Source organism: Oenanthe melanoleuca, chromosome 2, assembly GCF_029582105.1.
Source record: "Oenanthe melanoleuca isolate GR-GAL-2019-014 chromosome 2, OMel1.0, whole genome shotgun sequence".
Classification (NCBI taxonomy): Eukaryota; Metazoa; Chordata; class Aves; order Passeriformes; family Muscicapidae; genus Oenanthe; species Oenanthe melanoleuca.
This window is the reverse complement of record NC_079335.1, coordinates 131,179,096-131,200,775: the sequence shown is the minus strand read 5'-3', so window position 1 is coordinate 131,200,775 and position 21,680 is coordinate 131,179,096. Positions and strand designations below refer to the sequence as shown.

Here is a 21,680-nt window from a genome sequence, read left to right as displayed (position 1 = left end):
TCAGATCGAAACAGACTGAGGATGTATTTTGAGTCATTAGATCAGTGTATTAATTTCAGTTTGGACTAATAGACATAACACCCACTAAAGTCAAGGGAAAAACTCACTTGATCCTCACTGGGTACTGTCCATAACCAAGGAGTTCCTAATCTCTCCTCCTATCCTAAACTACTCTGAAATCTTGATAATCTTGATACATTTGAGAAAGCACACATTCAGATGCTGCACTGATGTCTGGAACTGCCTATATGGATATAACCTTTGCAAATTCAAATAGGTTGTCTGAGTACTGTGAAGGACTTAAAAACTAGAAAATTAAATAACATAAAGCTTGCTGACTTTGTAAATTCTGGGATGATACTTTACTATCTTGAATCCAGATGTAAAACAGAATTTTGTCACATGACATTTATTATAAACCCCAGGAGAAATATTCCATCATAAGTCTGTCACATACCACAACTTCCTGCAGCCCTTGGTACAGATGAAGAAAAAACATCCTTTTCCTTCTTCCCCCAGACCAAATTCTAACTGAATGCTATAAATTTTGCACTTAAAAGAAACAATTTAGGACAAATATTATTGAGGCTATTAATTAGTTTTCATGTCCAGTACAAAGTTCTAAATTCCAGAGCACATGTTTTCCTTTAGTGGCAGATCCATTAGGTGCCCAGAATTCAGACACAGCCAGATTTATGAAGGCAGCTATTAGAAATGGCATTTGTGCTACGACTATACTGAAGAAAAGAGCTGGTCAAATTAATGTCTGACTAATTGGTATACGTGAGAGTTTATTTCTATGTGCTACTTCTAATATTGTATTTATATTTAACATGATTATCTTATCCTAAATGAAAAGCGAAAAGAATTGATTATACTTTAAATGAGAAAAAATAGGCAGAGGCTGAGGTAAGCCATTTGTTCCTGGATTAGATGTGTGGCACAGAACCACTTATTTTCCTGCCCAACAGATGACGCTGCTGTTTCTTTGTTCGTGTGCAATTGTTCCATTTGTGCATCACATCCATTACTGAACTGACTGCGCCCACACTGCCCGATGCCTGGACACAGCAAAACCAGAGAGCTTCAGAGATTCTTTAAATGGCATTCTGCTCTCCAAATAACCATATACAGCTTTCAATAAAGCAAGGTGTTGCCCTGGATTAAAAAAAAATGTGATAGAAAAGATGGATGCAAATACCTAGTGGAACATAATTCTCTCTTTTTTCCAGAAGCAGATCACAGAAACAAATTCTGACACAAATTCTGAAACAAATCCTGTCAAGGATGACCTCAGAGCTATGCATGCATGGTAATATAACATGTTAGAATAAGCATATGGGATTTTAACTGCCATGTACTTTGCAATTTTATTTTTACTGAGCCTAATTATTAACAAGTTTACAAGGATTTATCATCAATATTAATCAGCATTAAAACTCTGTCCTAATGGTAAAATTCTTATAAAAGCATGTTCTGAGGGTGTCAGTGTGTAAACTAATGAGGAATTTGACCACTGTATTTTTTCCTATGTACTATTGAAGTGGGACACAGCATCAGCTTGGCAGCAAAAACTTAAATGCTGAAATATTTTAGAAGTTATTTATATTAATTGCTATGTGTTCTGGTAGAGATCTGACTGAAAATCCATGTTCTCCAGTAAACCTGAAAACTCAAACCACTTGCATGGGACTCATCCTCTTCTCCTCTAGATTTCTGGTTAAAATATTACGGGAAGCAGAGTAATTAATTAATTTATTTATTTTTGCCAAATCATGGTTGCTTGAGGACTTGTGTCAAATGACAAACTGGTCTCTGTCCCATTCATCGTGAACAGGTGTTCTAATTACCAAACCTCCACCCTATTTGACACCTTTATTAGCTGTCTCAGTCGAGAAACAAAGGATTGATTGGGTAGGGGTATAGAACTAGCCTTTCATTGCTGTGGGGAAGCACCTTAAGGTCAAGGTTAATATACATTAGTGGGGGGTAGTACTGCCCATTGCCTATGCTGTTCTTGTGCTATTAATCAATGGAAGATTTTATCTTTATGAGCTACCTACGGCGGGAGTTTTAATTACACAATTGCTTTAAATTATATTTTTTCCATATTATATGAAAAGCTGGCAGCACTTTTTGATATTCCTAAGAACAACAAATCTCCAGGAAAAATAGCAACGTCTTGTATTAATTTTATATCCTCAAATATATATTGTAACAAATAAAAGGGCAAAGTACACATCCTTCAATCAATATAACAGAGAAATGCTCATGAAATGAAATACAGCAGAACTCATGCATATGAGTTCAACAAGGTTGAATATTTGACTGGCCAGTAAAAAGAGAAAGTGCTTACAGCAAATACTCTTCCCCATCACTGGACCCATTTTATTCTTGCACATAAGGTCCACTTGCTGCTACTACCTTTCTGATTTTATATTCTTGGAGGGTTTATAACAAGAATCTAATACATAACTGATAAAAGGGCACTAGTCTCATCAGTTTCATTTGAGATCAGAATATTGTCAACATAACCACACAGTGAAGTTACATTATTATAAAAGTGCATCAGCATCTTCATTATTTATACACTTATTTTCAGTGGTCTACAGGACATACAAATGAAACATTCCAGTATGAAATATGATTATGGTAACTCAATCTGGAATGAATTTTCTCCAAACTATTTTTTTTCCTATTATGTGAATGTAAAATAAATATGGGCCTGATAGTCAGTCAGTGAGCTGGAACTATACCAATTTGTATCAGCTAAGGGTTCAACACTATATATTCATTTATAGATCCTAGTCACACTCAGCCCCTTCTGTGACTTATTAATGGTTTTGATTTAGAAATGAAGCTTTGAAGTAATTATATAGTCATATGGAATTCATCCAATATACATATTTAATGTAAATTATTGCTTCCTGATTTTCACAGAAGACCTCTGATTAGATTATCTGGTGCTTCCATATTGTACTTGAAGCTGGATTGTGAGGAGAGAGAAGTGTATGTAAGCCACCTTTACAATTTCCTGACTCTACCCAGCAAGAAACAAATACAGAGTTCATTACAATGCAGAGGAACAGAGACAGCTATTTCCCTGCCTGAGGTCTCAGAGAATTGTTCCAGCAGCTGAGCTAAACAATGTCCTGACTATCTCCTTAGCAAAAGAAATGGAATGAGTTGGCATAAGCTGCTATACCTACTCAAAACTCTCCAGAGATCCCCTTTTCACAATGTGAAACCTCAAAGGGCTGCACTACGAAAACCAGCTGTAGTGGAGCTGAAAGTTTGACCTCTGGACTCCAGCACTGTGCTCGTTTTATGTGTGTGTGACTCCCACTGACATCAACTGAAGAGTCCAGCACATGAGGAAAGCAGAATATCAGACAAAAAAAAATGTACTATGTGAATCTGAGAACAGAGTATTATTCTCTTGTGTCAAATTATTGCTCCATCAGGTAACATTAACTGAATATTAGTGACTATTGGAGCTGAATCAATAAATTGAAACTATTTATTTTGTGAGTTATTTTACTTTTTCACATCAAAGAATGCCTGTGAATCAATTACAACTTCTTTAAGCATATTTTGGGAACTTTTTAAGGATTTTTTTTTGTTTGTAAGTTACATGTGATTGCACATATACATCACACTGGTCTATTGCTTTTCCCTGAACAGGACTTTTAATAGAGTCAGGATAAAAGAACACTGCCTGTTACAGTAGAATCTAGTTGATACAATTGTTTTGGAACATAGAATGAGCTAACCATTGTCACTTTTGTTAGTAATTTTGGATTCTGATGGTACACTTCTTTTCTTTCAGAGAATGCACATTAAGCATTCTCTATTCATTGGGAAATAATTTTTAAAAAAGGAAAACAGTGCTCATATTCAGGAGATCTATCTTCCTCAAAGAATGGATTTAGATTAGTCAAGAAGGCTGTATGAACCATCAAGTTTTAAAATATATCAATGATTTGGGATTTAAAAAAAGAACTCCACATCAAATTCTTTAAATTATAAGGCATATTTTGCTCATATGATTCCTTCAAAGCATGATTTATATTTCTGCTTTCATTACATCTGCTTCATACCCTTCCTTGATAAAGCTAACATTAGGAGAGACACCACAACTCTCGTAACACTGATGAGAACCAAGCTATTCCAGGTGACTCATAAGCACCAAAAAGTGCCTTAGTGTCAAATTCAAACAGACCTGCCTCGTAGGATAAGGACAAGATGAGGCATTCTTTAAAAATAAAAATATTATCACTGCAGATGAGTGTTTTAAATAATAATTCAATTATTGCAGACTTACCTTACGTTTTTAGGACTGGATGTTGTCAAATTAGCTAATGCTGTCACTACAGCTTCTTTTACCTCTTCATTATCACTGCTTAGCAACTGTACCAGCTGGGGAATCCCTTTGAAAGAAATAATTGTCTATATGAACATTTAAATAAACCACAGCAGTCTGCAAAATTTTAATATTTTCCTTATTATCAGAAAAAAAACACAAATTCACATTTCATCCTTTCCCACCTTACTTACCCTGAAGTCCAAGGACACATTTACTGTCCATATTCTCACACATGGCAGCAATGGCTTGGGAAGCAGCAACTTTAACTTCATCATTGTTAGTTTCCAAGAGGATTAGGAGAAATTTCTCAACCTCTCCCCAGTGTAAGATTTTTCGTATTTCAGCTTTAAATGAGAAATAACAAGAGTATTAATCTGCATTTGTCTTCCAAATCAGTGAAAGGATATTAATTTGATTTCATTTAGCTGTTGGAAATATTTTGGTAAGAGAGGCATCAGCCATTAAGAAATGTGCACAAAGGACCTGAGCCAAATCCCATCATAGAACATCCTGAGTTGGAAGGGACCCACAAGGATCATCCAAATCCAGCTCCTGGATTAGGCTTCATTGAACTGCGAACCAAGCCCAAATAATGACTATTAAACACAGTATAAACATACATAGCCCAACAGAGTGCAAAGTTTGTTCTCTGCAAGACTTTAAAACCACAGAATACAGGCTTGATGGAAACAGCTTTTCCAATGTAAAAGATCATGCTTACCAAGGATTGTGCTGAACTTCAGTTTATGCTAACAAAGTCCAAATGCATAAAACTAAAGAATGTACCAGTAAATGTACAATTGAAATTGGTGAAATATCAGTCAGTGTAATAAAATTGCCAAAAAAAGGCAAAGAGCATTACAAAGAAAATGTTAAACTCTGCACAGCTTATAGTTCTTCACTAATGCCCACTTGCAGAGAATTTGAATTTTGTCCTTTAGCAAATGTTTGTGGCTGACCTGCACTGCACTGACCAGCAGCAGCTGTGGAAGGACAGAGATGCTTCTTCCTCTGCACAAGTAACAACACCCACAAAGTATCTACAGACATCTGCATGTAGATACCAATAAACTGATGAACTCCCTCATCTCAAAATTGATGAGATCAGAAATGCAGGTGGTTCTTAGAAATACCCCTGAAGGAATCTTTCTCATGCAGAAAGGCGCTGGACAGCACAGAAGCTCAACAATGGGAGTCAATTAACATTTAATCATATGCATAACTTAAACCAGACTAATTACATGCTGGAAGTTTTATATATATATATAGTAGAATTTTAGAATATATTAAAGAATTTCAGGAACTGAGAAATCAGTGAGACTTCAAAATATTCAGAAATTTCACCAGGGCTTGCTACTGTTAAGAGGAATCACTTCCTTGTTTGGATTGTTGTACCTCTAATAAAAAATAAAAAATTAAAGGCAAAAAAAATATTGTAAGTATTATTTTAGATAAATCTGAATCGGTAGTGAATAAAAGTAAACAAATACAAGTCCACTATGTCAATGAAAAGCAAGTTTGATTGAAAATGTAAATAGAGCAGAAATTACTCAAAGCACAGAGATGAGACAGGTGCAGTCAATTTCTCCTCTTCAGCTCAGTTTTAAACTGTTTTAGAATCCTCAGATATGCAAATGAAATCACAAAACAAAGATGCAACAAATAAAATAGAGTATTTTAAGTGTCAGCAGAACAAGGCCACAACCTTGATGCACATCAGCCAGCCCTCAAGAGAAGGCCTCAGTTGGGATGAGACACTATTTTGACAAATTATGAAGTATGTTGCTTGCCAAGGTAGTCTATAATCCGTAATAATGATTTCTAGAGGTTCTTCATGCCTCAGGAATTTGTTTATTGTACATCAAGTTACTTATTTGTTTAGAGATTTTCTTAAAAATTATTCTTGCTTTTAAAAGCAGCTATGATGATGGGTAAGCATTTATTTTAAATATAATTTATGCCTATATGAAATAATAATACAAATAAATAATATGAATCAGTGAAAATAGTAATTTAAAATATTTAAAGCAGAAAAATAATTTTATAATAACGTGGAAAAACAGATCTTGAAATTTAACTTATGATAAAGAATATGCATGTATATTTAGATAGCTAGATCAATAAAAATTATTAATATTTCAATATCCAGGTGCCAGTTCTATTTAAGAGATTAACATTTCCTGCTGATCTTCTCTCTGCGTGCATGAGTTGTTTCCTTTGTGTCCTTTACTACAGACTAGAGAGAATGCACAACTGAAAAACGTCGTTTATACTGAAGTACTTCATATGTCAGTGCCAACACCATTTTTACAGTGATTAATTTCTTGACCCCTAAGTAATTTGAATACATTGATTTAACATGAAGGAAAATCCACCACACATGAACTAAGGAAGTTTGGAGTATCAACCATTCTGTCCAGATTTTCATGCATTGACCCCATGGTGAGACATCCTTTGTTTTTCAACATATTTTCCTATTTCCCCTTTTTACCCCAAAATCATGATCTGAGTTCTACTGATTACCATTCAGATCACAGACACCACCTTATGGAATTATTTATACCAATTTCAAATGAAAAAAGTTAATGTTAAATAGTATCATGACCTCCCACCGATCTTGAGTTAATGCAGATAAACAAAGATGTGTTTTATGAAACACATTTGTTATTCAGGCTACAGAGCATGTTTAGTGTGCTTCCTTTTAAGCATGAGATGCACTGAGACACAGAAAGAATGTGGAGAGCTTCAAAAACAGAAGTTTGGCAGGGCAAGTGTGATCATCACCTTCTCCATACACACTGCACAGCATTTTCTTGTTGCTGGTGTGTCTGGCATTGTCAGGGGACAATCAGGCTCTCCTTAATCAACAGTCCAGATAATCCACTCACTGGCATTCAATAATTTATAGCATTAGATTATATTTAGCATTCTGAAATGACTGCATTATTTGGTGGGCAAGGCCAGAATCACAGTATAATTCACCATTGTAATTCTGAGCATACAAAACAAAATAATCAATAAATTAATATATTAAATTCAAATTTATGTTACAGAACAAAAAAGAATTCAGGGACAAAGGTATAATGATTATGTATAGAAATATTATCCATTTTCATGTACTTAAACAGAGCAGCATCCTAAAAATGCTATTTAAAGTTGAATATCATGTTTATACCGTGTAATTTATTCTGATACTGAGAATAACTCTTAAGGGATAAATATATCTTATAACAACACCAAGTTACACGAGTCCTTTTCCAAAGGGTTGAAAGAGACATAAAACAAAACTGCTTGCTATGATCACATCAATCAGGGAAAAAAACAATCCAAAACCAAATTCCATCTGCCAACAATAATAATTTCAAAACCAGATACTGCTGTATACTCAGCTGCCAGGATTAAAAAACCAGTTAGATACATGTTCTGTCATAGCAGAAGTAGGTTCTTCATTCCAATGAAAAACAGTATTTTTTTACCCAAGTATACGGGAAATGTTGGTAAATTGCAACTCTGATTATCAAACCTGAAGAATATAGGCATAGGTATTGCAAATTTAATGAAAAAGTCACTACAGAACTAAGAGCTATGTTGCATTATACTGGAGTCACATCAAGGCAAGTACTAGTATTGTGCACATTAGTGTTGCATTTTGGATAGGCTTTAGCATGCTTACAACCAGAATCCAATCAAACAACAAAACCTGAAAGTATTTCTGTTTTCTTTTTGCACTTGGACTCTTTCTCATAATGACCTTTTCTTTCCATTGCAAGGCTGACTTCAGACCAGTATCTCTGTGTAGCTGAAATATTCAGTGCTTTTGGGGATTACATTGAACAGCAAGTTTACTGGACTGTATTCTCCACTGCACCAGGACAACAACTTCCCTTTTGTCTAACTGAGTGTCACCAAAATTCTCCAGCTTGAAAGCAAATATTTTAAATCTTCTTTTGATGTATTTTCCCAGCTTGCTGCATCCATACTAACTGTCACAGGCTGAAGAAGAGAGCAAACCTTTATAATGAAACCTCATTGACTCCATTTGTAAAGAAGCATGACAAGAAGATGCATCTTCACTGACGGTAACATCCCATGATATAAGATCACAGGCAGTACTGTAATATATTATCTGTGGTTCTTGCAACCGTGCTTTAAAAATGTGCTCAGACATGCTTCTACTAACAGCTGCTAAAATATTGGGCCACAAAAACAGAAAAAAAAAGTGTGAAAGAGGAAAAGAAGGCTATGCTTATTTGAAAATAAATATGATAAAGGAGTAAGATGCAGTAGAAAGCAGTAGGAGCAAATATAAATCTGCTTAGCATACAACTTACAAGCCTGTCACAGGACTATAAAAATGATACTGACAGTTCTAAGTAGCATAATAAAATAACAACAGAGGAAAATACACAAAGAAAATACTGACATAAGAAGGTCCCTTCCTATCTTTGATACCTGAACATTAATGAAAACAATTTTCAGTGACTTGCCAAGCTTCCAACAGATAATGACAAAAGCACAGAAAACCCCACAGAATACTCGGACACACTTTCTGCGTATCATTTTCAATCCAAATAATTACAGATATTCAGGATATCAAACTAAGCAAGGTGAGCAAAGAATCAGAAAAATAGCACAGGGAGAGATGAAAGGAGGTCTGAAATACGGCAGAAAGGAGAGATTACTTTATCCATGTATTAAATTAAATGATATATTTTTGAAATACACATAAATCCATTATTCAACCACAAGGTGCCAGAATTATGAATGAAATATTTAAATTCTACTGACATAAAAATCCCTTGACAGAAGTAAAATCTATAGACAGAAGTATGTTATTAGTTACATTGCATTTTGTTATACAGCACTACTTGGTACATGTTGCAACTCAGTAGCCAATGTATGGGAGGAATTTCAAATGTAGTTTGATTAAAAGAGCATCCTTGTGTGCATAAATGATGAGCATGTTCTGCCTAATTCAGAATTCCTCGGTGAATTAAAGAAAAGTATATAAAAAAGAACTATAGGATGAATAATTATAAAAAGATTACAATGAAACTATTTAACTCCCCTGGGAATATTAATCTGCAAGCCATTTGAAAGGTTTCCTTTCATGCCTCTGTTAAAGGAATTTGTATTTGAAATTGCCTGACATTTAGACGAGCAGTTGAATGCAAAAGGAAGTCAGCTTGCAATGAAGTCTTAACAGATAGAGGCAGAAACAGTGCCAGCAAAGGTAGCTTAAGATGGCAGTCAGCTGGCATCACTAAACAAAAGAAAAGGATCATATTTTCAGAGCTCCATTTTCCTTTGAGGATAGCATTTTACAAGAATATATTAAAATAAAATAATAAAAATAAATTTAAAATTAATTGAGGCAAAACGGTAACATTTCCAAATATATATATAGATAGATAAAGATATATAATCTCCTAGCATCAAATTGCTATTCTGACTGGCAAGACTCATCACTGTAATTAGTTCTTGCCAGTGCTTTCCTCAGCACAAGTACTACCCTCAACCAGAGAAGACAGCCTCATTCTGGATAAAAATTTACTTCATTAACAACTTCATGTCCATGGATAATTGAAAAGTCACATACAGTCATAAGCTGCCTTGGTAATTGCCTTTGCTGCATTCTTCTGAATATCAGGAACAGTAGAGGCTTCTAAAAATGAAACTATTTTTTGAAGGCCTCCTGTTAGCTGAATCTGTTGTAGAGTATGCACATCTTCAAGACAATTTCCCAACACAGCAAGAGTTTCAATATGTAGATCACGGAGTTCCTAATTGAAAAAAAAAAACAAAAACAAACAAACAAACAACAAAAATCAAACAACCTTGAAATCAGGACTAAAATACCTTAGGCTTTTAAGTTTGTAGGATAATTGTTGTAACTTTCTTTTGGACAGTTTACTCATACTACAAAGTATATATTTACAAATTCATATTTTCATATGTTTTATTTGATGATGACTTAGAATTCAACACAATTTATTAAAAATACTAAAACGCCCAGAAGTTTTTAATTTACATCAAAGTGGGTTAGACAGGTACTCAGAAATGGCCTTTGATCTTAAAAATTAAAAAAATTCATTCATATCTCCATGCATTATATTCCCCATTGTGACACCTGAACTCAAGAACCACTAAACTGATTCTCATAATAATATAAATAATGATAGGAAATTGTGTCTAAAGCCATTATATAAAGTAAACTGAATTCAAAAATTGAATAATAAGCACTTTGGGAAAGGTCTTTGCTTCTATTCTTAGTAAGCTGCATATCCTAACTTGTCCTATTTCTATCATAGTTCCCTCCAAGTAAGTAACTCTTTGTTCTTATATCTCTCTTCCATAAAATAAGTAATATTTCTCATTAGTCACACAAACATCAGCAGCAAGAACAAAAAAACTTTTAAGGCAAGTAAAGCGTACATTGTTTTCCAGTATATTCAGAAGGCAATCTAATCCATTATTTTCTCCCAGTAATATCCTGGTTTCTCTGTCTTTGCTAATTAATTCTAAGGTTTGAAGGGCCAACAACTGAATGACTGGATATTCAGATTCCAGTAGTCCCAGCAAGGGTAGAATTACATTCAGTTCACGAACTGCAGCACGGTTTTGAAAATCCTGCAGTAAAATATTCCAACAAAGAATGTTAGTGATAGAGAATATAACAATACATCAATTTCTCACAGAAAGAACAGCAAAAATCTGATTTCAGACATTAAAAAATGAGTTAGCACTCTAGAGCTTCCAGTTCTGCAGACTTCTTTTTTTTAAGCTAAGAATCAAACTGAATATAATCAAGCCCCATGAACTTAAATTCTAGGGGTTTTTTTCATGACTGAAATACACACTACAAAATCTAGTCCTGTATAAAGAAGCCTATTCACTCTTGATTTTACTATGTTTGCCTCAACATAAATGTTTCTTTGAGAAAGTTTTTTTTTTTTACATTTAGTTTCACCATTTTTATTTACCACAGTGGGAGGAAAACAGTTTTTTGCACTCTGCTGTGGTTGCCTGGTTATACCTTCTTTTGATTTAGTAATTATAAAATGACAACTTAAAATTTCAACTTTAAACAGTGAATGTGCAGCTTAATAAAAAAACAGTAGTTGATTATATTAAAAAAGAAAATAAATAAATAAATTACAATTTGCTTTTAAATAGCTTATTGCACATGTGCAGCATGCAATTATCCTTATCAATATAAGCAAGCACCAGGTGCAGTTATCCAGATATACCCTGCAACAAAGACAGCGAGATAGTAAAAGAGGAGAAAGAGTAAAATGTGATTCTGAATAGACATGCTCTGATGCCCCAAAAGAGATAGAGTTATAAACTGAATTCATTACTGAATTGATTCGCTTAAGCCATGGGAGAGAACTGCCATACAAATGCACCATTCTTTTGCTAAGCAGCATATGGATGACATTAGTGCAAGTAGCCAATAACGAATCTATTCCTCCCAGTGTGGAAAGTAGCTGTTGACAGCATTCACCTATCATTAAAAAGATGTTCCAAATTGTGCTATGGACTTGCCTGTCAAAATAAGAAACAATGTAATTGGTAGTTTTTTTAATTTACAAGATAATTCCAATATTTTGGGTAGACAGATTACAACTCTCATTACTAATATTAACATTTTTCAACTAATAAAGCAAATTATTATTTAGTTTTTAAAATCTAAATCTCATCAAGATTTTACTTTTACTGCAGTACAGGACAGACAACAGCATTAAGTTCAACAGAATTTAAAAAAAGAATTTAAAAAAATACATAACTAATTTAACATTCAGGGACTCAGGTGCAAGGACTCAATGTTTCAAAAACATCAATGAACACTGTGGAGTAAAGGAAACAAGTATCTTAAAATTAGTAATTCCACACAGAATGTCAGGGGTTGGGGTGCAAATCCTTATCTGCCTCTGTAATTTAAGACAACAAACAAGAGCAAACTTTACCTGTACCAAAAGGTAGATACACTCAAGTGAATTCTTCTTAACATCAGGATCAGGGCTACCTAGCAGTCTGATAAGTGGTTCTAACCCACCTTGCTCAAATATTTTTACTTTAGTAGTATACTCAGCAGCCATATATGCTAGACAAAGAGTAGCAAACTCATGGATAACTACATCCTCTGTGGGGGGAAAAAAGAAACATTTTGATCAAGTTTTATTCAGCACAGAATATTTTCACTAATCCAGAGAAGTAGTTTACAACATTACTTAAAGTCAATAAATTCAGCTGTGACATGTCCATAGAGATCTTGGTCCATCTGTATAACAAAAAACACTACTCCGTGAGCTACAGAGCTACTCCTATAAAAGCATTTACCTATTTAACGTGCACTAGGAAAAATCACAAGTTACAGGGTAGATTTTATTAAATTGCCTGACAAAATGGCAATCATCAATTATTTCTGACTGTACTTCTGCACAAGGAATGAATACTGTAAGGTACCTGCCTTCTGGTGCTAGCTGTGAAATAAGTGATTTTGTGACATCCAGTTCCCTCAGTGACTTCTTGACATCATCTACAATGAAGTAAATACAAATATGAAGTCTTTTGTTTGGCAATATTGGCTGAGTAAAGGAACAGAATCTGCTCCAAGCAAAATGTACTTATGGTTACTCCCTCAGTGACAAAAACATCTGACTGGGAAAGACGCAACTAAAATTAGACCAAGATCATAATGGGCCCACAAAAAAAAGCAGAGACTTTCAAGTAGCAGGTGACATTCTCTGACATTTGATACACATTTAGTTCCTCTATATTTCATTGAAACCTTATTCAAAATGCTTGCATCTAGCAGGTTCTGATTTAATATTGCACAATTTTAGCTGCCAAAGAAGTCATACCCCAATAGTTAAAATTATTTGTGGCTAAAATTATCAAATTAAAAGCAATCCTTCTGTTATTTAGTTTTCAAGCCATTACTTTGCAATTTTATGCTAACGCCAGCCCACACAGCAAATGGAAAACATGAATTACAAAGGTCTTACTAAAATCACAGGAAAGACCTTCAATTGCATTTTTAATGTTGTCAATGGCAAACTAGCAAAACCTCAACACTTGGATAGAAAAATCAAGTAATATTCTTTGAGACAGACTTCATGTAATCCTACGGGGCTGTGTTGCTATTATCAACATATTCAACATGTTGAAATGTAAGGAAAAAAGGTATGAGTTCAATTTATTTTTCAATAAAAAACCAGTTGAGATGTGAATATAAATGGGAGACATTTGTTCATTCAAATCCATGTTTGTGCAGGACCATTGACAATATGCTAATGCCAAATTAAAAGTAACCTAAGAGGGTAAGGTGCAATACAGCATGACAAGCAGATAGTAGTTGATGAAAAGATTTAGAATGTGGTTGGGATATCCTCATGGAAGACAACTGGGTAAAACATTCACCAAATTAAGACCTGTTTAATTGCATTAATCAGATATAGGTCTATAAAGCACTATAAAAATAACAGCCACTGAAACTCAATCTTACATCACTTACTCTTTATTCTGGGCCATTAATATAGGATTTTTTCACATGATCAACCTCTTGTTTTGATGACCACACACTGAAAAATAGTAAAACCTTGAGACTCTTACTATTAGAAGCCATGATGCCCAACACCATGACGGCATTTCTGCGGACAAGTGAATCTTCGTGTGAGAGGAGTTTATGCAGATGTTCCAATGCTCCAAGACCAAGAAGTACCACTTTGTTTTCATCATCTGGAAAGGAACTGGGTTAAAAGCCCAAGAAAAAGGCCAGCAATCTCACAGTTCTAATGAATCAAGTTAAAAACACTACCAATCTTTTACAGGTCAGCAGACTCAAAGAAGAGAGGCCTGACAGATCCTTTAGAGATCATTTAATTTACACCCCAAATAAATATGTGTCAAATAGTCTCAAGGATTAATATTATCTCAGATTAATACACATTTTTAAAGCAAAGGATGCTTCTGTCTGTTGTACACTCCACTCATTTGTTAGAGACTGCAGTGGAAGTATAAAGGAAAGCTTTCTACTTAGCAAAATACAGGTTAACACTGTCAGGTGAATGCATTTTATTTTCCACTTTTCTTGCCTCCCAATTTAATTTTCCTCAAAATAACAGTTCACTAATTCTGTGGATGTTTACTATCCCTCCAGGGAAGCAACTACAAGGATTTGTATCATTAATTCCTACCTGAGATTTCTACCACCTGAGAATGAAGTGCTTTGTAGCTGAATAGGCGCAAAGAACAGAGGAGTTTAGTGTGATTATATCCTTCTGCTCCTGCTCACACAAAACACAAACCTCAAGATACAAAATCCGAAATCTGCTCCTATTCTCAGTTCCCACAACAGCTTTATAATTCATTTTCTAATGAACCATGCTTGCCCTTCCTGGCTACAAGTGAGCAATGTGAGAGGAAACAGGAGACCTATGCTCCTTCTCAGGCCAAGGCATGATTAAAATGGAGGAAGTATTTTTTATTGAGGGATGTGACTTAATTTACTAGCAACACTTCAAAAAAATTGATTACATACAATTAATTAAGTGAAAACAACTCCTTCTCTTGTGTCACACCACAAAATTACAGTCCAGTCTTCTGGAAGATTACAGGAATATCTACATTATTAATTTAAAGGATTATTCTTTTAGTATAAACATAAAAAACATCTATCCTCCTGCAGTGTGACATATTTTACTGTGGACAGGAGAGAAGGAACCAGCAAGAGTTTATGGTTTATAGCTGTCTCCCAACAGTCTACATTCTCTCTTCACATATTCAGAATTTGATCTCATGCCCTCAGCCAAGCTTGCCATATTAAGCAGAACCTAAACCCAGTGACCCCTAGCCAGCTGTCAAAGAGTTGAACTCTTCACTCACAACTTCAGCAGTGTTGGTAATTTACATCAGTGTAATAATCAGCATATAAATGCATAATTTTAAAAGAAAACATAAATTAAATGGAAATTAAAATTAAAACAGATTAATCAGAGCAAGAATACTACCAGTGTATACCAATCTGAGTGACAGTGAATAACATGGAATAAGTAGGAGACAACTTAAGAAATTATATGCTACATAAATTTGAGCCTTTGGTATACAGTTATTTGTCTCCTGAGTACCTTGAACATGATGTTTAGCTATGCATTATACAGGGAATTTTGAAAGATTTGGAATCTTGGAGACTTGTTAGATTCCCAACTCACACAGAAATAAGCTTGATAAAGAAGGTTGAGCAGTCTCCAATGAAATCACCTGCACAGAAAAACTGACACAACAACTTTGTGTAAAAATAACAGAAAAAAACTAAGAAGCTCTTTTCATTTAAAACTGAAGCTTAAAATTCCTACACTGGCAAAAAAGTTTCAAAATGTAACACAAAAAAAAGAGAATTCTTTCCCAACTGCAAATCTGTTGCTCATAAAAACCCATATCTAAGTTATGTTTAAAACAAGCCCAATTAAACAGTGAAAATAAAATTCTCCAACAAAATTATAAAAGTTTCCTTCATGCAAACTACAAGACTTCTTTACTACTGCAAGTACAAGTTGGACAGACATTTCAGAAAACCCTCTAAAACTTCAACAGACACTTTTGAGGAGAAAGTAAGATTTCAATGCTAAGAAACTAAAGAATTGTGAACTACTATCTAAATCTAATCAGTGCAAAACAAAGCTCTTTGCAAAAAGACTAACCTTTTGATGCAAATGTATACAGAGCATCACATGCTTTGGCCAAAATTTCATTTTCAGGAGAACTAAGCATTAGCACAACTGTTGCTGGTGTTTTGCTTTCAATCAATAAAGGATCAAACTAAAAACAAAACAAAAAAAGGGAAAGAAAAGTTTGACTTATACTGAGTCATCATGTGTGCTGCAGTAGACTCCCACATTTCATTATAAATAAACTAAAAGCATGTTTGATATCTACACTGAATTAGAAATATTAATGAGTTGCTGTTTCCTTGCAAAATTTTTTAATAACAATTACAGACATTGCTGAAAAATTAGAAAGAATAATTGACTTTCAAATAACTATAACCATGATTTCATCACATATGAAGATTTTGGGAAAGCCTCCATGCTTCTCTGAAAATCTAGAAGTTTTGAAGGTAACAAACTATGTAGTTGTTACACATGTAAGAGCATTTTGAGACTTCAGAACCAGACAGAAGTTTCTTTTGAACAGCAGTATACAGAGCCCATAGACTCAGGGAGTGTACAAACAAGGAAGAGGATTTGGTTACTCTGTGGCAATATCACTTTGTGGCTGCTTACAAAATAAAAGAACACTTTCTGTGCCTTTGTCAACTCAGTTCACCAGCTCACCATGATCCTGTACTAGAATCCTGTACTAGACGAAGTATTTCCAAGATGTAATTCCTGCTCACCCAGCAAGAAATGATACAAAGGTTTCGTTTCCATTTCTGAGCTCTTTCATGCAGAAAGAAATCTTCCAACAAATCAGACAGTTTTCACCCTCTTAATAGACTCCTTAGGACTAACACCACTTGAGTAAGGGAATTTTCTAAAAAAGCCTTTTGTTTCTTATGGAGGCTCAAGGAATTATGAAAATTCTATTCATTAAAAACTTTTAAGCTTCCTTGGATTTAAAGTAATTGATTAGTATAGAAAAACTGTCTTCTATCCTCACACTTCAGGCCTATACAGTATCTGTGCTACATACAGAAGCTACTAGATACTCAAGTCATTCAGTTTCTCAAAACCAGTGTATTTATCTTTAAAATATAGCATATTATAAGGTAGCAATACAAATTAATATTATTACTATATATATACATATATATTTACAAATGTCAATTATTTGCTTTGCTTCATTAAGAAAATGTCTAGTAGCTACATCAGAGGCACATGTTGAACAATCAAAGCATGAAGATACAAATCAGTTGTCAAGCAAGGAAATTATGGGGAGCAAATCTTGAAAAATATTACGAGTGTGCTAGAAGAAAAATGAACAGAGAAGGGTTTTTTCTTCTTTCTCTGACTTGCTCGAAAATAAGGCAAAATATGATACTAGTAACAAGACTTTTAAATCCATGTTTTTGATAAGTCTTTAAGTGACCTTCCATGAGACAGATCACACAATTTAGCAGGCAGCAAGGTCAACATACAAGTTCTATTAAGAGGTGGCCTGCCTAATGTGCTTAACTGGTCTACCTAGCTTCAATCAAGTCTAAAATCTGAAGAAACTGTCCCATTTCATGCTTGCTGTGACAAGGCAGAGGTATGGGCCAAGTCATGGAACAAAGCCCCTCTCTAAAATAAATAAATAAAATAAAATAAATAAATAAATTTTTAAAAAATTATATACATATATATATAAAAATACCTTACTGTACCATAAGTCATCTTGCCTACTAATGACTCCACAACACGAATTTAATCAAATAATAGCAGAGAGGTGCAAATTACATCTTAAGGATGGGCTTAAAATGATAGAATTATTGATGTGAATTTTCTTTTAGGAGTGTAACAAGGCAAAACAATTAAACTTATCACAGCTCATTCTACCTATGGGAGAATTTAGAAGTGACTGAAAGTCCCTTTAGTTTCCTCATACTTCTCTACTTCTGAACATTTGGGTCTTTGCAGGACAGAACATGATCCTCAGGTAACTGCTATTATTTAAACACAGACACAGCTCCTGAGTTTGGTCAAATACTTGGTGATGGGATAAAACTCCAAGTTTTAGAAAAGGCTGGCAGTCCTTCAGAGAAAAATAAACACCAATACTGATCTCAGAAGAAGTTCAACAAGAAACGAAAGATGAAGAAAGTTTTAAATCTCAGTTATTTATACATTGATCTAATACCGAAGTCATAATTGCATTGCTCCATTTTCAGTATTTCTCATATTTACAAGTAATTGTATAAACCCCAACTCAATGAAAATTCCTAGGATTTAACAACAGGTAGGCACATGAACAAAGCAAAATCAGTCTAATCTCTACCCATTTGATTAGACATTAGATTTGCTATTACCATATGAAATATTCAATAGACATTTTCCTATTAAAAGCACTTTTGTGCTTAAAACACTTTAAAAATAGTCACTGAAATCAATGTAACTTTAAGAATGAGAGGCCTGAGCAAGTGAGTGATTGAAGAAGAATTTCTTTACTATGTGGTGACTGTACACTGGAGCAGGTTGCCCAGAGAGATTGTGGAGTCTCCCTCACTGGAAATACCCAAACGTCATCTGGATGCAATCCTGTGCAATGTGCTCTAGGATGACCCTGATTGTTGGACCAGATGACCACTGGGGTCCCTTCCAACCTGACTCACTCTGTGATTCTGTGGTTTTCTGGGAGGTAATGTTCATCAAAACTATCACAGAACTGGTTATGACTTCTCCTTATCATGATGTCATCATAGCTAGTGTTCCACCTTTTTTTTTTTTTTTTTTTTTTTAAATCCAAGGCTTGCATCTAAATCTTCATACATTGCAGACTCTTCCTGTAATGGCACATACAGGACATTATGTGCTAGAATAATATACTTGAAGTTAAAAACAACCTTGAATTAAACACGGAAATTTAACTAATTTATAAGCAATAACATTTCCAGTATTCAAATTGTACTAAGAAAACAGCAAGTTAAATGAAAAAGAAAGCTGTAATGTGTCTTTGATCTTGACTTTTGTGTACATTTGATCTCAAAGCCATTAGAAACTGAAGAATATTTGGGGTTTGGTTTTGGGGTTTTTTTGGCTGGTTTTTTGGGTTTGGAGTTTGTTAGAATTTGGGGTGGGTTTTTTTGGGGGGTGGGGGGTAGTGTTTTGGTTTGGATATTTTTTTTTCCTTCTATCAACTTAATTTAGTTGAAATAGAATGCAATACAAAATACATTTGCAGTTAGACCAAAGATCCACCTAGCCCAGCCTCTCTCACTGACAAGGGCCAGGTAACAGGTGTGGGCAAGCAGACTATTAAACTTTACTTATGTTTCCTCTCAGATACCAGCTCTGCAGCCTAGAGAACTGGAGAGCCTAGTGATTTTATCTCTGTGTTCAAAAAGTCCAAGAAAAAATTGGTACATAATTTTGGAAGCCATCTGTATTTTAACGCCCTTAATATTCTGAGACACAAATATCACAGTTAAAGAGACATAAAATAACTGTGCCTCTTCTTTGTTTTAAAAATACCACCTGATAATTTTATTATCCTCCACAGTTCATTCGCAATAAAAAAAAAAAAAGTGAAATAAATTACATTATGTAAATTTGCCTTCCCTGTATATTCATAATTTTGTAAGTTTCTATGATTTTCCTCTTCACAGTGATTCCTTCTGGGAATGAAGAAACCTACTCCCTTTGATGTTTCCTAAAAACAGAGGCCACCCTGTCTGCTCTTGTTGTCTTTCTTGGTTCATTCTTCGTTCATTCTGTTGTCTTTCTATAGTTCAGCTGTACCTTTTTGAGGTGGAAACACCAGAACTGTTAATGGAATTCATGTGCATGTATAAGGCATTTGCTAGGAACATGATGTTTTGTCTTTTTTTCTGGAATTTGAAATTTTGCACTTATTCACTTTCTCCTACTTAGGAACTGGATGCCATTTTCATTAAAATATCCACATTAATTCTGATACACTGATGACACATATGTAAAATAAAAACCCCATGACTGGCAACTTTTCTCTGTTATGAAATCTGAATAATAACTTTTTTTCCCATCTTTGCTTCCTGTTTTATAACTAAACATTATTGCTAGGAGAGGAATTTCTTTTTACCTGGTCATGTTTATGTGAGTGAAAAGCCTGGTCTGAAAACTTTTTAAAAAGCTAAGTAACTGTATCAATCAGAACATCATTATCCACTTGCTCACTGACTTTCCAAAGAACTCAGGTTGATTACATAGCTCAAACTTTCCTCTACACAAGCACTATTGTGCTATTCCCTCTTTCCCATTACTAACATATTTATTGATGAGTTTGATTTTGTTTTTTCAAGAGCTATTTCTACCAATTAACACAGCACAGAAGATAAACTTCATGTAATTATTGCTGTATTTCCTTTCAAAAATGAAAATTTCTGCCATCTATTCTACCACATTTTCAGATGCTAGCTAATCTTCATTTAGCACAAGACCTGGGAAAACTCTATTTGTTCTTACTTGGGCAATTTCATCACATTATTTTAGTGATTACCACATTGCTTTGTCTTTTGACAAAGTAAGTAATTCTGCTTTTCTTTCGTGATTGCAATCACCTAATAGTGTCCCCTCAAAGAAGCTTCTTGTATCTAGTCAATTTGAAAAATCTTTACTGCTAGTTTTTGTATCTTTGCTAGTTCTCTCCCAAAATATTTTGATGCAGGGTGACATAGTGCTTTTACTTCTCATTTGGGAGTGGAAATTTTTTTGTTTTCCCATTTGGATTAAAATCCCACCTTTCAAAGGATGCATTTATTATTCTGTTTTTTAAAGATGCTGGGTTTTTTGCTTTTTTAAATTCTTTAAATTTGATTTAAGGTCAGTTTTAACCTTTCACCTCTCATGGAATCTTCAGAAGCACTACAGATATCTTTGCTATTCTTAATCCCTTTTCCTTTATCTAGAAAAACAACAGATTTAGATACCTGCACATGCTATTTATTTCAGTTCCGTGAGTGTCTGATGTCCTGTACTAACAATAAAACCCAAGATATTCCACTGAACCACAAATAGTTGATATTAGAAGGCACCTCTCAAGATGATCTGGTCCAACTGCTCTGTACAGAGCAGTGTGAGCTGGCGTTAAGGGTTAGTGCACTGTCTGATTTTGACTATCCCAAAGGATGTAGACTCCATAAGCTCTTTGGACGACCTATGCCATTCTCCATCATTGTTAGGTAAAAGAGTGATTTTTTTTCTTACCCTTAAAAGGAAGCCTCCTGCATTTCCATTTGTGCCTACTGCCTCTCATCTTTTCACGAGGCACCACTGAGAAGAGCCAGGCCTGACTTCTTTACTTCTTCCCATCAGCAATTTTCACACTGACAAGACCCCCTCCAACTGTCAGTCTCTCCTCCTATGATAAATGCTGCAAGACTTTGTTCCAATAAAGCCTTGTCTCTCTTGTACAGAGAACCCAGGACAGGACACAGTACTCCAGGAGTGGTCTCACTCACCAATACTGAGTGAAAGACAAGAATTCCCTCTCTCAAGCTGCTGGCAACACTCTGCCTAAAGCCCAGGATTTTGTTAGCCTTCTTTGTCCCGAGTTCACATTGCTGGTGCACATCCACCAGAATCACCAGGTTCTTTCCTGTAAAGCTGCTTTCCAGCTGGTCATCACCCAGTCTGTA

At 34.7% G+C, this 21,680-nt stretch overlaps 1 protein-coding gene across 1 annotated transcript in view; it reads right to left on the bottom strand.

Annotated features, from left to right (window-relative positions):
- ARMC3 (armadillo repeat containing 3) overlaps positions 1-21,680 on the bottom strand; it is a 63,164-nt gene that overhangs the window by 27,285 nt on the left and 14,199 nt on the right. The window contains exons 5-12 of the mRNA XM_056484319.1: positions 16,072-16,189; positions 13,985-14,110; positions 12,840-12,908; positions 12,337-12,512; positions 10,802-10,996; positions 9,966-10,149; positions 4,558-4,710; positions 4,325-4,430 (exon numbers count right to left, since the gene is read on the bottom strand). Of these exons, the coding sequence (XP_056340294.1) occupies positions 4,325-4,430; positions 4,558-4,710; positions 9,966-10,149; positions 10,802-10,996; positions 12,337-12,512; positions 12,840-12,908; positions 13,985-14,110; positions 16,072-16,189 (1,127 nt within the window). The remainder of the gene's footprint in view (positions 1-4,324; positions 4,431-4,557; positions 4,711-9,965; positions 10,150-10,801; positions 10,997-12,336; positions 12,513-12,839; positions 12,909-13,984; positions 14,111-16,071; positions 16,190-21,680) is intronic.